The sequence below is a fragment of the Andrographis paniculata genome, unplaced genomic scaffold (assembly GCF_009805555.1).
Source record: "Andrographis paniculata isolate CXL003 unplaced genomic scaffold, ASM980555v1 Contig43END, whole genome shotgun sequence".
Lineage (NCBI taxonomy): Eukaryota > Viridiplantae > Streptophyta > Magnoliopsida > Lamiales > Acanthaceae > Andrographis > Andrographis paniculata.
Window position 1 is genome coordinate 1,978,092 of NW_026137577.1, and position 17,345 is coordinate 1,995,436.

The 17,345-nt window shown below is 26.2% G+C and overlaps 1 protein-coding gene across 2 annotated transcripts; it reads right to left on the reverse strand.

Annotated features, from left to right (window-relative positions):
- Nucleotides 1–6,856: 6,856 nt before the first annotated feature.
- Nucleotides 6,857–15,149, reverse strand: LOC127251196 (tetraspanin-6). 2 transcript variants are annotated; one of them, XM_051274785.1, is made up of 3 exons: nt 14,551–15,149; nt 9,430–9,740; nt 6,857–7,098 (listed from the first exon to the last, which is right to left on the reverse strand). In XM_051274785.1, the coding sequence occupies exons 1-3, from the start codon at nt 15,040–15,042 to the stop codon at nt 7,059–7,061; spliced, it is 843 nt and encodes a 280-aa protein (XP_051130742.1). In that variant the 5' UTR covers nt 15,043–15,149; the 3' UTR covers nt 6,857–7,058. The 2 variants fall into 2 exon arrangements, with proteins under 2 accessions (XP_051130742.1, XP_051130743.1); XM_051274786.1 differs by lacking the exon at nt 6,857–7,098 and adding an exon at nt 7,255–8,532.
- Between the last annotated feature and the right edge of the window lie 2,196 nt (nt 15,150–17,345).

The following is a 17,345-nucleotide window of genomic DNA, read 5'->3' on the forward strand; positions in this document are numbered from 1 at the left end:
GCCTTGTTTGACTGGTTAATTTACTTTGTTGTTTGTTGGAGGACATCGACTAGTAAATATTGTTATGTTAATATCCTATGTTGGGATTTCTTTATAGTATTTATTACTTGCAATTATGGCTGATTGTAATATTTATAGCATGGTTGTATAAGAAAGATCACAACAGGTTAATTTGTTACGCACAAATTCAACTGTTCTACAACTACTCTTTTTTATGAGACGCTATTTTTTCGTAACAAAAACGAGAAATGACGTAACAAAATGTTGGTATTGGTGTTTGTTGTTACGGCCGGTTTCGTGACCATAAGAGAATATATTGTTAATTACGGCTGCAATGACGTAACAAAAAATTGTAACAAAAAGCGTACTCTGACAAAGGATCGGCGAAAATTTTTTTGGTAACGCGAGGAATTGTTGTAACAAATATCGTGACTAAAAGACCTGGCACACACGTGGAATGCTCGACTTTTTGTTACGAGAAAAAATTTATAACAAATATCGTAACAAAAGCTTGCCATAGGGATCGTTGACCAAGAGTAGTAGTTACGAAAATGTGCGTGGCAAAAAACGTTCGTTACGCGAGTACACATCACGGCTAAAAGTCGTCACTAAGGCGTAGCAAATACGCATATTGCACGAAAATTGGCTTTTTGTTACGAATTTCCGGCCGTAGCAGAAAACTGTTTTTTTGGTAGTGAATTTCGCTGGACTTGAATAAAAAAATAAAATGTTTGTTTTACTTAGATAAAAAAAAAAAAAAAAAAAAAAAAAAAAAGCAACCTTTTTAAGACATGGTAATTTACAAATAAATCACACACCTCTATTTGTATGCAAATCATCCTAATATCGATCAAATCTAATGTCTTAAGTTAATTCACTAGAATAGTTAGACCATCTAGAATGTTTTTTACATTTCTACAAAGTTTTTAAAACTATGCTAAATGCTCTTTTAATTATGTAATATAATATTTATAAATTTTAAAGTCAATAACAATGTAAAAATGTTATTCCTTCGTTCCAATTTAGTACACAAGTTTCTATTTATATTAGTGTATGATTACTTTTATTATAATAAAAAATTAATAATTTTGAATTTAACAAACGAAAATAATAAAACCAAACATTTAATTTGGATAGAATGAGTATTATATTAAAATGAGAATATTCAATGCACATGTTTAATTGAATATGATTATAATTCAAAATATATACTTATTCATTAAAAATATATATTCGTATAAGCTGAATACGAGTTTTAATAAATATATTATTATATTGGTTGATTGTGACATAAAGTAAAAATATTTTGAGAAGTATATAAATGAATTATTGAAGCTAGACAACTTTGGGTAAATTAAATACATAAATATTGATGATATATATATATAAATATAAATATAATATTTAATGATATAAATTAAAGAATTTGTAAAAAGTTATTATTATTATTAAAAAATACATATTTTTATTAAGAAATAAAAAAGAGAAACGTATATAAGTGACATTTATTTGGTTTGATAGTATATTTCAAAATTAGGAGGGTTTCAATAATTGGAAAAACAATAAATAAATAAATAGACTCAATACTTTTTTTACTTTGAAAGTTGAAAGAATAATTGCATCGTAAAATTAAGATTTTAGGCTAATTATTGTTCTTGGTGTTAATTTAGAGTTCTATTTATAAACTATGTCAATCATTATAAGTGAAAAAATAAAATAAAGATACCTCGAAAAAAAAAATAAAAAATGGCACGGTAAACTGTTTATTTTAACTTCGTAACTGAATATTGTTTTAAAATAATCCGTAAGTAAAAATCTTTTCTATATTTATTCCTCAGGCGTCGAAAATGCCTGTGTGACATACTAAAGAATATGTGTCCCCCGGGTTATATATATAGTATTTTTTATTTTATTTTTGAAATAATTTTTCTTTTATGTTTTAATTTTTTAAAATAAAAAAATAAAAATTATCTACATATCCAATACTGGACTTGGCCCCTTGGCCCATGCTTGGGCCCAAAATTTTGGAGCCCTTTTTATCTTAAAAAATATATAATAAATATTATAAATATATAATATTTATGTTGAAAATTTGTTTGACTGTATTTAAATTTGAAATTTGATTTAAATATATTTTATTATAAATTTATATAATTTGTTTTTAAGTGTTTAGCATATGATCTGTGCTTTTATATATATATATATAAAGTCTTTATAGGCCATTTCATTTTTCAAAAGAAAAAAAAAATGATAAGTAGATATATTTTTCCTGAAATAATTAACAAAATGTCCACATTAGTAAATAAAATTTATTTTGTGACTCAAACCTTAATACACTCTACACATCACTTCTCATAATATATCAAAAATATAAATATAAAATTGAGCATGATTTTTGGCAACGTAAATATATATATATATATAAAATGTTCTTGAAAGTAAGGTACATAATACAACTATAATTACTTTTAATAATACTTTTTATTAAAGTAATAAAAATAAAATTAAAATATAGTTTTTCTCACATCACAAATATCACTACGAGAATTTATGAAATTGGCATCAGAAAAAACTTCTCAATCAATTTCAATACTACTAAAAAATAATATAAATAATAATAAATACTCCCTCCGTCCCACATATAATGTCCATGTTGCCGTTTCTGTCCGTCTTATATTCCATATCACTTTTCTTTTTTGGAAAACGATTATACATTTTAATCTCATTTTAAACTTTTTAATTTATTTTTTTAATTTTAATTAAAATAATTAGTTATTTTAATCTTAATTTATAATTATTTATATTATAAAATAATTATTTTCACTAATACATTCTTAATTATCTACTAATTACATCCCTCCTAAAATACAGTATCTACGGTGTAGCGGACACGGTACGTGGGACGAATGAAGTAATTTCTAGTCTAATTGTTTCAGAAAAATTCCAAAATATTTTTTATATAATATTATTAGATTGAAAAGATACATAATGTCTGAGACTATTATATGACTATTGTTATAAAGGTTCTGCATTTTCCGAAAATTTCAAATGTTTTCGAAAATTCCGAAACTTTACTATATATATTATTTATTTGATTAAAAAATTATTTCAGAATTTTTGAAGCTTTTATTATATGTATTAATTAAATAGTTTTAGAACTTCAAAGTTTTATTATATGTATTATTTTTTAGTTAAAAAAATTATTTGGAAATTTTCGAAGTTTTATTATATATATATTATTTATATTTAATTAATCAAATAACATCAAAAATTTTAAAACTTTATTATATATATTATTATTGTTGAGATAAATTAGATATTCTATTTTAGATTTAGTAGATTTATATTTATATTTGATCTTATTTATAAATTAGATTATTTAAATCCGAGTCTATCGAGTCTGTTTTGTATCGTCTATTTATAGGTCATTTATTTTGATGATATGTAAGACAATTTTTTATTTTCCACCACAATTTCTAACATGGTATCAGAATTTTTTTTTTCATGCCGTAGATATAGCCTACTAACCTGCGTTTCTCCGGGTACATTCAATCTGAATTGTACCCAGAGGTCTTGTGATTTTGAGATCATGCTTACTGGCTTACTGCTATCCTGCGTGCAATTTGTCATTTGTCCACCTCCTGTCTATTGTCTGTGTGCAATCTGAAACCTATATGCGATCTGTCATATATTCGTTGCTTGTCTGTTGCTTGCGTGCGATCTGAAACCTGTGTGCTATCTGTCATCTGTCTACCGCCATTGTCTACTGTTTGTCTGTTGCCATCTAAATCCTGTCTTCGATCGGTCATCTGTCCGCCCGCTGCTTGACTGTTGTCTGCGTGCAATCTAAAATTTGCCAGCGATCTGTCATTTGTCCGTGCTTGTCTATTGCATATGTGCGATTTGTTTGATGTTTGCGATCTATCTTGTTGGAGTCATATCGTTTTCAGCTCCGGTGGAAAGTCATCTCGTTTTCGACTCCGGTAAAGAGTCATGTAGTTTTCGACTCCGGTGGAGAGTCATGTCATTTTTTGCTCCGGTGAAGAGTCAACTGTTTTCAGCTCCGGTGGAGTCATGTCTTTTTCGGGCTTCGATGGAGAGTCATGTCGTTTTCGGCTCTCGTGGAGAGTCATTTCGTTTTCTGCTCTGGTGGAGTTATGTCGTTTTCGGCTCCGGTTGAGTCATCTTGTTTTAGGCTCCGGTGGAGAGTCATCTCGTTTTCGGCTCCGGTGAAGAATCATCTCGTTTTCGGCTCTGGTGGAGTCATCTAGTTTTCGGCTCCGGTTGAGAGTCATGTCGTTTTCGGCTCAAATAGAGAGTCAATGTCGTTTTCGGCTCTGGAGTGTTTTGCTGAATTTTTTTTTTTTTTTTTTGCGTCTATATTCAACTTTTTTTTTATCAAACTCAAGTTGATTTTTTTTTATATCATTTGAGTTTGAGGGGACGTTGAGATATTTTAGATATTCTATTTTAGATTTAGTAAATTTATATTTAGATTTGATTTTATCTATAGATTATAGATTATATTACTAAAATCTGATCTATCAAGTCTATAGGCCATTTATTTTGATAATTTATAAGACAATTTCTTTATTTTCCCTACAATTTCTAACAATTATTTTAATTAAACGAGCTTTCAAAAATTTCGAGACTATATTATATATTAGTTTATATAATTAAAATAACTTCTGAAACTATATTATATATTTTATTTAATTATATTTAAATAAATAAGTTCAAAAATTTTTGAGACGGTCCGAAAAATTAAAATTTTCTTCCAATCTCTGTATTTCTCTCCCACTCGCCCAAATTTCTCTCTATCACTCTCCCACTCTATATATACATATATAATAATATATATTTTCTTAAAGAATTTTAATTCTAATTAAAAAAATCAACAAATACTAAAACATTATCGATAGTCTTCGCCTACTCCTTTGTTTTTTTTTTTTTTTTCCTTTATCATTCTTATTTGTTTTCTTTTTCTTGTTCTTTTCAAAAGGGGATTAATATCTTATATCATGTTAAGAGTTATAAATTGAAAAAATAAATTCTTTTCTCAAAAAAGAAATTTTTCATAACTCTAATATATTTAGAAAAAAAAAAAAAGAAAATTCAAAGTGAGACTTATACAAATCAAATTGCATTTTACTTCCAAGGTCTAACCATATACAAAATAATAGACATATATATTAGATTTGAAATTTTGTTTTCGGCTTTAGAAGATAATTAGAGGAAGAAAATTTTGGACTTAGAATCCGATTTCGACTTCCAAATAATTTCTAATTTAAGGTGGTTAAGCTAACCTATATAATTAAATATTTATTTGGATTTTCTTTTATTCTATTTACATTCTTACATTTTGTGTATTTTTTAAATTGTGCTTAAAAATATCGTTGTAATAAAAGAATATTTGTGATCTCATTAGTCGATATAGTAAATATTTTTTAAGTTAAGTGTATTGATCCATTATTTTTTTTATATTAATCCTATAATTATGTTTCAAGCACTATGGCGTTATCGACATTTATGTAACACTATTTTTCTTCTAATGTCACTATAAGCATAATTTTTTCATAAATCGATTTGGAACAATTATAATTTAATTTTTATATAATGTCTTGTTTCTTTCGCATTAATTATATATATTTTTCTTTACATTTCACTTAACCACATTTATTTTCTTTTTAACTACTAGCATGACATTTATGTTTCAACCCAAAGTCTCATCCCCTTAGGCTAGAACATTTTGAATGTCGCCAAACACTATTCTAGCTTATTAGCTTATCGATTGAACATGAATATTATACTCGTATCATTTAATATTGATTGTAGCTCTTTTAAAACGGCTATATGCTTGAAGTTTATATATGCCCAATTAGAAGACATATTTTTTATTATTGGTAGTCATTACTATCCATTTTTCAAAATTTAAAATTTTTCTAAATAATATCTTGTACGTACATTCAAAAAAACATTTGATATTTGGATTTTTTTTTTTTATCGTTTCTTTAAAATTTGGAAATTTTATTATAGTTTCAAGCTTTTTTCCAACTGTGTTCCATTTTTTTAATTTCATAGAAGGTTGAAAACTTCAATAAGCTTTTATAATAAATTTATATATTTAATTTGATATATATATATATATGAACATTTAGTATATTTCATCGGCTTAACAATATCTTTAGAACATTAAAGATCTTACCAGTTTCACAGAATTTGCATTGGAAAAAATAGGTATTTGTTTTACTTATCTCTTTAAAACATGGTAGTTTACAAATAAGTCATGTACCTCTATTTGTATGCAAATCATCCTAATATCGATAAGATCTAATGTCTTTAAGCTAATTCACTAGAATATTTTAGGCAATAAAAAATGTACTATACATCTCTATAATATATTTGTAATTGATATAAAAATTAAAGGTATTATATATATATGGTATTGGTGAATGATTATTTTTTACTATAATAAAAAATTGATAGATTTGAACATGACAAAAAAAAATGATAAGAAGTGATACATTTAGTTGGGACGGATTGACTATATATTGAAATGAGAATATTATATTTTACATGTTTAATTGATAAGATGTTTGTATGAGCTCAACATGAATTCTTAATTAATTACTCTTTTTGTTCTATGAAATTATATCACTTTTTTTTTTTTTGGTAGTCAGCTAAAACGTCTATTATATTTATAATAAATGATTTTATTCACTCATAATATATTATACATATTTTAACAAATAATAATCACTTTGTCACTACTTTTTTACTTTATCTTAATATTTTTTTTTATCAATTTTTTAATAAATTTTTCATAATACTCTTCAATTAATTTTTATCTATGATACTTTAATATTAAAATATTATTATTTTTAAATTTATGTGTTTAAGCAAATTTACATAAGTTTGTTGGACCTGACTGTAAGATAAAATAAAAATATTATGGATGACGTGGGAACTTGCAGCCGCTACCCAAAAGTGTGCACTGGGTAAACCCCCGATCGAACCTAATACCCTGCAAACCAGACCCGATGGGAGTTATGTTTGATCTAATAAAGCTGGTGTCTTCTATCATCCAGCCATCTCCACCTACAAAATATATACATATATATACACATTAATTACAAAATATATTAATAAATAAATTCATTAATAATAAAAAATAATGAATATAAATAGAATAATGCATACCAAAATAATATTGTAATTCATCACACAAAATATTATAGTGTCAAATATTATTTAAACAAAAAAATTAAAACCTTCAAATTCAATTCAGACTTAAAACGAAAAAATAATAATAATAAAATCCAAAATTGATTCTAAATAATATCTCTATTATCTTAATTTTTTAAGTTAATTATGTTTAAAAATAATTTTATATCTCATACATCATTGCTCTAATGGTTATAATTAATAATGTGACACTTAGAAATGCATTCTAAAATCCACATATGCCACTCCCCTTAGTATAGATAAATTATAATACGATGCATGAAATTCTAATGAAAAAATATAAAACACACAACTAAAAGAAATTGTGTTAACTTGTAGGTTGAGTCTATAATTCTAACAAAAATATCCGGCTCGATGAAAGAAGAGATAGCAGGTCGAGGTGTAACAAGAAAGTACTTGAAAACTAATAACAAATTCTTGCATACCATGGTACATACTCTACTAGATCGATTCTCTATATAGATATGTAAATAGATAGATAGATTCGTGACAATAATTACTAGAATGCAAGCAAATAGAAATTTATAAACTTCGCGACTAGGAATTGTTTCACTATTTGTTAAGGTGAATATTAAAATTATTCTTAAAGTAGAAATTTATAAACTTCGTAACTAATATGTTTTCACTATCAAACTCTATAGCCAGCAAAACCTAAGTTTTGCTAGGTCCTCATCGAATGAGAGTTAGCCAAGAGAGTCCTCAAATAATGATTCCAATCAAATTCTTACTTTCAATTTTTACGAGGATCTCTATATTGTTTGAATTCTATAGTAATTCAAAATTGTTACACTTAAGTCTTTTAATTTTTTAACAAGTGATATTAAAGTCTTTTATAACTAACGATTAATTAAAAATGTTTGATTCAACATCTAATGAAATGAAGTTTGATGGACATATATAAATCACTTCAAAGAGAATACAAGAGCAAGCTATTTTTGTTAATAACTACTATAATGCAAGTAAGTAAATTATGATACATTGGGGTTTTTCTTATCTATAATGTATTCTAAAGGGGATTTAGTTTGTCTATTCTTCGGGGGTGAATATTCATTCGAATTATATTTTAGGTGAAGATTCTTGATCTTGGTGACAAAATTTTCTCACTATCAAACTCCCTAGCGAGCAAAACCCAATTGTCTAGCTAGTTCCTCATCGAGCGAGAGATAGTCAAGTGAGTTCTCCGGCAATTATTCCCGACAAACTTTGGCTTGGTTCCAACTTTGATGAAGATCTTGATATTGTCTAAATTCACTTGAGTGGGCCAAGTTTTCTCCCAAAAATCAAACCCTTCCATGTCAAAAGAATGATTCAAGATTCAAGTTATCATACAAATGGAGATCCCTTGTCTAACTAATTTCTAGTGATCTTAGTCCCAAATCTTTGGTATATTTTGTGTATTTCTCAATGCTTGTAAAAGCGATAAACAACTATTTTATTTGTTCTTATATTGTTTTGTTAGATATTATACTTTTGATACAATTTTCTAGTCGTTATAACTTAGATAACTTTTATGCTATTTTTTCTTTGTCTTTTTCTGTTGTAATAATTTTAGAAATTAGACATACAAAGTTGGAAAAATAAAAAAAATAAAAAAAACAATGTAAATACAGAAAAATTACAAAAAATTATGGACATCAAAAATCATAATAAATAGAAAAACAATAGACATAGGTGAGTTTTATTTTTTCCCAACTTTAAAGTTCTCATTTCGAAGTTATGTAATTTGTTCCCTTTGCTTTTGCCACAAGGGTAAATTATTTGTATTCTTTCTTTTCCTTACATCAAGTTTACAAGATTTTCCAAACAAAAAAAAAAAAAAAAAAATTATGATTAGTCTTAATAATATTTAATCAATTTATAAATTATTCGATTCTACCCAAAATCGTAACGCTTAGTTTTCTAACTTTCTAATATAATCGAAATTCAAAAGATGAATGAAATTCAAGAAAATTAAATGATTGTAATAATTTAGGGGCATGCCTACTAAGTCGTATAAGGGGTACGCTTTTAAAGTTTTAATTCAATTTTTTTACTATTTGACTTCACATTTTTTAAGAAATATATATTATATTCACATAAAACATAACATTAAACATTATTCAAATAAAAATATCGAATCTCAAAGAAACCCAATCATCCGACTTAGTAAACATGCCCCCTTCTATATAAGGTATATTTACGTACCATCGATAATCCCAACGTGGTCGAACTTTGGAGATGCGGTTGCGGCCATAGGGATAGTCAGACTCGGCCCTCCGGGTGTTTTGGAAGGCGCAACACCCGATAGAGTAGATTCCAATGAGGATGATGACCATGATAATATTTAGCACGGAGAGTTTGTGCCAATCACGACGAATATTTTCGAGGACACCAGCCTTGCACGACTCGCAATCATAGCACAGCACCGTCTCGGCGTTGTTCCAATGGTAGCAATCCTTCTCTTGCATCGCCGTTGTCCCATAGTTGCACGACGTAGGCGGCTTGCAACACCCCGACTGCGTCACAAGGTTGTACACTTCGTCAAATCGATGAAATAAATTGCAAATTAATACTCCTTCCACCGTCTAATTTTATGCTCACATATGTGGGCTAAGGCATTGATCAACTGTTGATCCGGTTAAGTCAGCAAGATTGAATTGATCGAATCAACATATGCTATAAAGGTAATTAATATATATTTATACATATTTCGGCATACAACATATGTTATATTAACATATTTTGCACTATGTATAAATATATGTTGGTTATGCGTATAACATAGGTTGATCCAGTCAAATCAATAGCACCGGATCAGCACTGAACCATAGCCTGTTGGTAAGTGTTTTAACGAGAATATGTTATAACTAGTAACTTTTGTCTTTTATAGTAATATATATATATATATATCTATAAGTGGAATATGATTTTTTTAGTAAAAAATAAATGAGAATTATTCAGTTTTTTAGCGGTTCAAAATGAAAAGTAAATATATATTTGAATAACACGAAAATATATACGTGCTATTTTCTGAAAGTTTTAAAAATAAAATTACATTTAAAATGGAAATAATAAATAGACAATACAAAATTATTAATAGACTAGGCGAATAGAAATTTGAAATTAAAACATTATTATCTATTATGATTATAATTATTGTATTTATAACTACATAAATTAACCATTTAAACGAATTAAACTTGACTATAATTTAAAATTGATTAAAAATAAAATATTTGATTTTAATTTTTGTTTAAATGATATTGATTTAAATTTAAATATTATATTTTTATTAAAAACTATGTGTATTGATGAATAATATAATAATAAATAATTTTAGAATTTAAAAAAAAAATGTAAAAAGAACTTGACAATTGACAAGAAAGAAAAGAAAGTATGAAAGCTTAAACTATTTTGAATTAATATATATATATATATACACATCATATATGAACATATTATTTTTTATACATTAAAATACTATTATGGTTTTTTCTAGACAAAGAGTTTTGAAATTTTGAGAAAAATTAAAAAAAGTAAAAAAATAATATTTAAAATGATATTTTGTGAAAGAATATATTTGATATGAAATTTGTAAAAAAAAAATAAAAATGCTGTAAATAAATAATACCAAAATATTTAAAATTTTATGCATAAACAAACTGTATAAATGTAATATGATTTCACTTAAATATTTTAGAAAAAAAATTACTCTAAATGATTTGTACGTGTGTTCATTTACAAAAAAAAAAAAAAAAATAATTATTTAATATGATATTTTTTATTAAAAATAAATAATAAAATATGACATTTTTATAATAATTTGTTTATTATTCATATTTTTCTAAAAAAATATCAAATCAAATATTTTTATTTTTTATTTTACTTTAAATATCAATTTCGCATTCAAATCATATCAACATTTATTTATGTCACATTAAACAATAATTCAAATTCAAATTTAAAATCCAACCCCAAACAAACACAACCTATATAATAATAATAATAATAATAATAATAATAATAATAATAATAATAATAATAATAATAATAATAATTTATTAAAATTTGCAACTATATTTGAAGTAGGGGTGAGCAAAATATCCAAAATTCAAAAATTCAATCCGAACCAAATCGAAATTTAAAATTTGGTTCGGATTTTTGGATTGAATTTTTAACAAATTTCGAATTTTCAGATCAGATCGGATCAGATCGGTATACTTAAAATCTGAACCAATCCGAAATCCGAAAAATAACATTTTAATATATTTTTTTATTATACATATTTAATATTTTATTAGAAAATATTATATTTTAATATAAAAAACTCAAATTTATTAATTATATTTTCATTTATTTAATTTTTATATATTTAATATTATAAATAATAATAAAATTTAAAAGAAATTTAAAAATTAAAAAAAATAATAATAAAAATATTTAGAATTTCGGATTTTTCGGTTTGGTTCGGATTTTTTAGTTCAGATTACAAATTTCGGATTTCAATTCGGATTGATTTTTTCAAAAATTTTGAATTTTCGGATCGGTACCGAAAATCCGAATGCTCACCGCTAATTTGAAGTGGTAAAAAAGATTAAATTAATTTGTGGTGGAAGAAATAATTAAAGGGGGAATATATTCAAATTATTTTAGAATATCAATTAGTATATTGTTATTTTATGGTATCATTCTCACTTACAAGTTGGGCAAAATTTTGCTCAATTTGCACTAAATGGAAAAAAGAGTAATGTTAAAGCTCTAAAAGGGAATAAGAATAATGAATTCTGATCACTAAGTTGTTGTGTTTTTTTAAAAAAAATAAAATAAATAAATCAATAAATAAATATAATATAATATAATATAATAACATTTCTTGAGAGAGGCAGACCCTAATGTATTTAATTTTATTTTTAAATTATTCATAAAAATATATTCATTTGAAAAAGTATCGATATTTCCTATATACTTCCTTGGATAATTATGTTACGTTTTTTCCCACTAAACAATTTATTATTCTTATCTTAATAAATAATAATCAATTTATTACTATTTTTCTACTTACTCACTACTTTATTATTACATTTTTAACAATTCTTTTTATAATACTCACATTTTATTTTTTATACCTCATATAAAATGGTATTCCCTCCGTCCCATTGAAAAGTTATCCTTTTCTATTTTTGTCCGTCCTAAAACAAGATTACCATTTCCTAATTAGTAATTGTACTACCTACCTAACATAATAAATACCCTTCCACCTTACACTATATTACACAAATGTCATTACTTTTATATTACACACGGAAAATTGCAAAAAATATCTCACACGTATACCTCATTATCACTTTTGTCCTGTACTTATCTCTCTGGCAAAATATATCCCACATGTTTTCAAAAGTCGCTATTTCTATCATTTGACCGCGCGTGGTCGCGCGTAAAGGCGCGTGGTGTGAATTTCACGCGCGAGAAAAAGACATAAATAACGACTTTTGTAAACATGTGTGATATATTTTGCGATAAATACAGGACAAAAGTAATAATATGGTATAAGTGTGAGATATTTTTTGCAATTTACTCTATTACACAATAGTAATAGGGGTATTTTCGTCATTTTCACTACAATCCATTATAATATTAATATTCAAAAATTTACGTGCAAAAAGTAAACGGCAACTATGTTCCGGGACGGAGAAAGTATTATTGTTTCATAGCATATTTATCCGAACAAAGTAAATAATTTTTATTAAAAATAATATATCAAACATATTTTCTATTTAAAAAAAATATCGAAGCCAGCTCTTTAGATTTCGTCTATTGGTAGATTTTGGATTCAATTTAACCATTCATTAAAAAAATTGTCTTGAAAATATTAAATTAAATATTTACTTTTAATTTTTATATTAAATTAAAATTTAATTTTATAATCAAAATATTACCATGTATACGAAATGAAATAATTATTCTAATATAAAATTCAAAAGGAATCTAGGTGGATAGCTTTAATGTTATCCTTAATAAAAATAATAATAAAAATAAAAAATAATGTGACAATATATATATATATATATATTATTGTGACCAAAAAGTATCTTAATTCTTAATATATATACAACTCTTACAATGATGATTCCCACTTCTGAAAATATAAAATCATTACCCAATAATTAAATGTTTAATAAATATAATATTATATTGGTTGATTGTGATATAAAATAAAAATATATATTAAATTATATGATTGAATTAATGATGTAAATAAATACTCCCTCCGTTTCACATATCGCGTCTGCTACACTACACCGTAGACACGGTATTTTAGAAGGAGTGTAATTAGTAGATAATTAAGAATGTATTAGTAAAAATAATTATCCTATAATATAAATAATTATAAATTAAGATCAAGATAACTAATTAGTTTAATTAAAATTTAAAAAAAATAAATTAAAAAATTTAAAATGACATTAAAGTGTGTAATCATTTTCCAATAAAGAAAAATAACATGGAATGTGGGACAGACAGAAACAGCAACGTAGACATGATATGCGGGACGAAGGGAGTATAATAATATATGATATAAATTAAAAAAGTGTAATTTTTTTTATAAATAAAAATGCATATTTTTGTGGAGATATAAATTAATTATGCAAGGGTGCTTATTTTTGACTATTTTCTTAATATTTCTTATTCAGTTATTAATTTTTAAAAAATATATTATTGAATAATTATGTTTTTAAAAAATAAATAAATAAATAAATCACAAAAGAAGGCACACTACTCTATGTAAAGATTGAGGTTTCTTTTAAGTTTTGATTCAATTTTTTATCATTTTAAATTTACAGAATTTTTTAACAAAAGCACAAAAATATTATTAATATAAAAATGAAATGTCCAAATTCAATTAAAATTGAAAAAATAAATAAATACAGTTTCTAGAGTTTTTGAATTTTTGAGTTAAAAAAATAATAATAACAAAATGAATTTTTAATACTCTCTTTCACTAAAATTATTTAATAAATTCGTTAAACTTATGTACAATATATTTATAAATAAATAATTTTATTGATCCATAATTATATTATATTTATTATTAAAAATAATAATTAATTTGCACGCTATTTTTTTTTATACTTATAACATTATTTTTTTCAGCAAATTTTTAATAAATTTTTTAGAATATCTTTATGGACTCAATTTTTTATCAGATAGAGCATTTTATTTTGTGAGAAATTATACATTTGAAGTTATAATAATTGTCAAAAAAATAAAAAATAAAAAATAAAAATAAATAATGAATAATATCAGAAATATAAATATAACTCAAAATACCTGAATAGGAGTCATATCCTTAGTCAAATAATCAAAGGGCGTCCAGAGAACAATCTTAGCGCAGGTCCGGGACCCCAGAATGCAACTCCTAATAGTCCCCCAATATCGCGGGTCCTGGACCCTCTTCCTAAGCCAGCCGGAATACGCCTCCAGGTGGTACTCCCTGTACATCCGGCCGGCCACCGGCGTCCCTCCGCCGGCCGCCGTGACGACGAATCCGAAGACCGTGAATCCGATCAGAGCTCCGATGAGCAGCAGCATCACCGCCAGGTAGACCCAGAGCGCGCAGCCGACGTGGAAGCAAGCTCCGATGAACCCCGCCAGAGAAATTATGAGGATCACGAATCCCACCACCAGCAGCGGCGTCTGGAGGAAGCTCTCGCAGGTGGTGGAGCTCCGCGCCATCCAAAGTCCGGCGCCGATGATCGGAATCGAAGCCAGGAGGGTGAACAGGTTCAGAAACCCTATCACTGTGTTGCTCAGTCTGTACATTGTTTTTTTTCTTTATTTCTTTCTCACTCTTGATTTTTTTTTTTTTTTTTGGGGTTTCTCGCTCTAAACTGGAAGATTTGGTTGATCTTGATTGATTCTTGATCGACTTTAACTTGAAGTTTCTTTTGATTTTAGTTTGTGTGTATATATATAGGTGTGATGAGGGTTTTTGTGCTTTTGGGTTTTGGCTTTAGTGCTGATTGTTGGGGGGTCCGGGACTTTAGGGACGGGAGGATCTTTGCCGTTGATGTTTTGGGGATGTGGTGAGGATTTGTTTGGTGTTGGAGTCCTGGAGCTTGAATGGATTTTGGGGGGTGTGGGGGTAATGACCAAATTGCACTTCTTAGAGACTAAGGAATCGCTTTATTGGGAGTCTTGAAGATATCAAAGAGGCTTTTGTGTGCCAACGATTTATGAAAGTATCATGTAAATTACTTAGACCAAGCACTTACGTGTGATTGTTTTATGAGATAATTAAAATATATATTATGTTCTAAAGGTCTAATTTTATTTTTTATGTGTTAATTTTTTATATTAATTATTATATCAAAATATAGTACAAATTAATAAAAAATTATAAAAATAGTTTTATTAGTATTTTATAATACTAATATAAAGATATTTGTACAAAAAATTATACAAATATAAAGATATTTTTAATATTAAATACAATAACACAAAACTGCAAATATGATATTTAGAGGCGGACGAAAGAAATATTTTTTTAATGTGAAATATAAAAAAAATATTTAAAAAATATAAAAATAATAAATATATACGATATATTAATATTTTCTGTAAAACGTGTATGAATTTTTTTTATTATTTAAAGAACATACCCTCAATATCCTTGAAAATATACATTATTTATGCATATCATGCCATATTATCATTTCACATTAAACCTATAAATTAAATTATATTTAAATCCATAATGAGTCATATAAAAAAAAAATACGCTAAAATTCCAACAATAATATTTAGGTATTAATTATGTATAGATGATAACATGCATATTATTTTATATACTTCATTATGATGGTCTCAAAGTTGTAATTAAACGTCAATATTCCAAGGGAAGGGTTAGGGCACCGTGTTGATTTTTTTAAAACAACATATATCTTTATTACGCACAATATGTTATGTTTATAATAAAGGTATGTGATATTTGTTCATAATTACAGCGTGTGTTGCATAAGAGTATTTCATATGCTAAAAAACTATTGTATGTGATGTCTGAGTCTATATCATATAATGTTAGTTCATTTGTTGTGTTTGTATTATCTTAATATAAATGATGTGTTGTCAATAGTAATGTCGTATGTTTTTTGTGGGTTTATTGGGTGTTGTTTAGCACAGTGCACTATAAAATTTGAATGAATAAAAATCACTTCACGAATCCTTCACTTAATACATGGTTTGCAACCCCAAAATATTCCAAGAAGTACCAAATAATCTCCCACAAAATGAAGTCAAACATCGATTATAATTTCAATGGAGTATAGCTTTCTTGAAATGTAGAAAAGAAGAAGATATATTCTCCCTTTCATTTCTCTCCTCGTTTGTTGAAAAGAGATATGAAATTTCGACTTAAAATCAATTGATACTAAATAGAGTAAATCTACATCCTTATAAATCAATTAGTCCCGTAAGGGATGGCCTGGTAGTATAGGGGTTGGATTTGTAATCGTGAGGTTATGGATTCAAACCCCCGACGCCTCAGGTCACCTGCCACATATGGTTCGCCTAGTGTGACTTTTCCGTCGGGTCTTATTTGCAGGGTATTAGGTTCAGCCGGGAGTTTACCCAATGCACACTTTCGGATGGCGGCTGCGGATTCTCACGTCATCTAAAAAAGAAAAACCCAAAATATGTAATCAATCAAGACACATAAGTACAAAATTTATACCACCTTATGGTCCTTAGGGGACAAGGACTACCAACCTCAGCCATTGTTCTTTTTGGCACTTCTTAAAATTTTTTCATTCTCTTTGACATGTTCTCTATTATGTAAAAGTCTCTATTGATCTTGAAAGCTCTCATGTACACTTAGAGATATTTGTTTCATGACTTCATAATGTAACAAAATTAGCAACTCAAAAATCTCATTTAATTTGTCTAATCTAAACAAATGCAAAACAATCCATTTGTCATTTGATTAATTAATGTCAATCATGTATAAATATATGTTTTTTTATTTATTTATATTAAATAAATTTTATTTTTTACGCAATGATATATATTATATATTTTTGTGAAAATATAATTTTTAAAATACTTTAATAAATATATATTTTTAAAAA

What these genes read in the sequence shown, in the direction of transcription:
- LOC127251196 (XM_051274785.1), bottom strand. Translation starts at nt 15,042, where the DNA reads ATGTACAGACTGAGCAACACAGTGATAGGGTTTCTGAACCTGTTCACC. An exon ending in AGGATATGACTCCTATTCAG is followed by an intron (nt 9,741 to 14,550) that starts GTATTTTGAGTT and finishes CTTGTGACGCAG; the next exon opens with TCGGGGTGTTGCAAGCCGCC. An exon ending in CCACGTTGGGATTATCGATG is followed by an intron (nt 7,099 to 9,429) that starts GTACGTAAATAT and finishes TATATTTTGTAG; the next exon opens with GTGGAGATGGCTGGATGATA.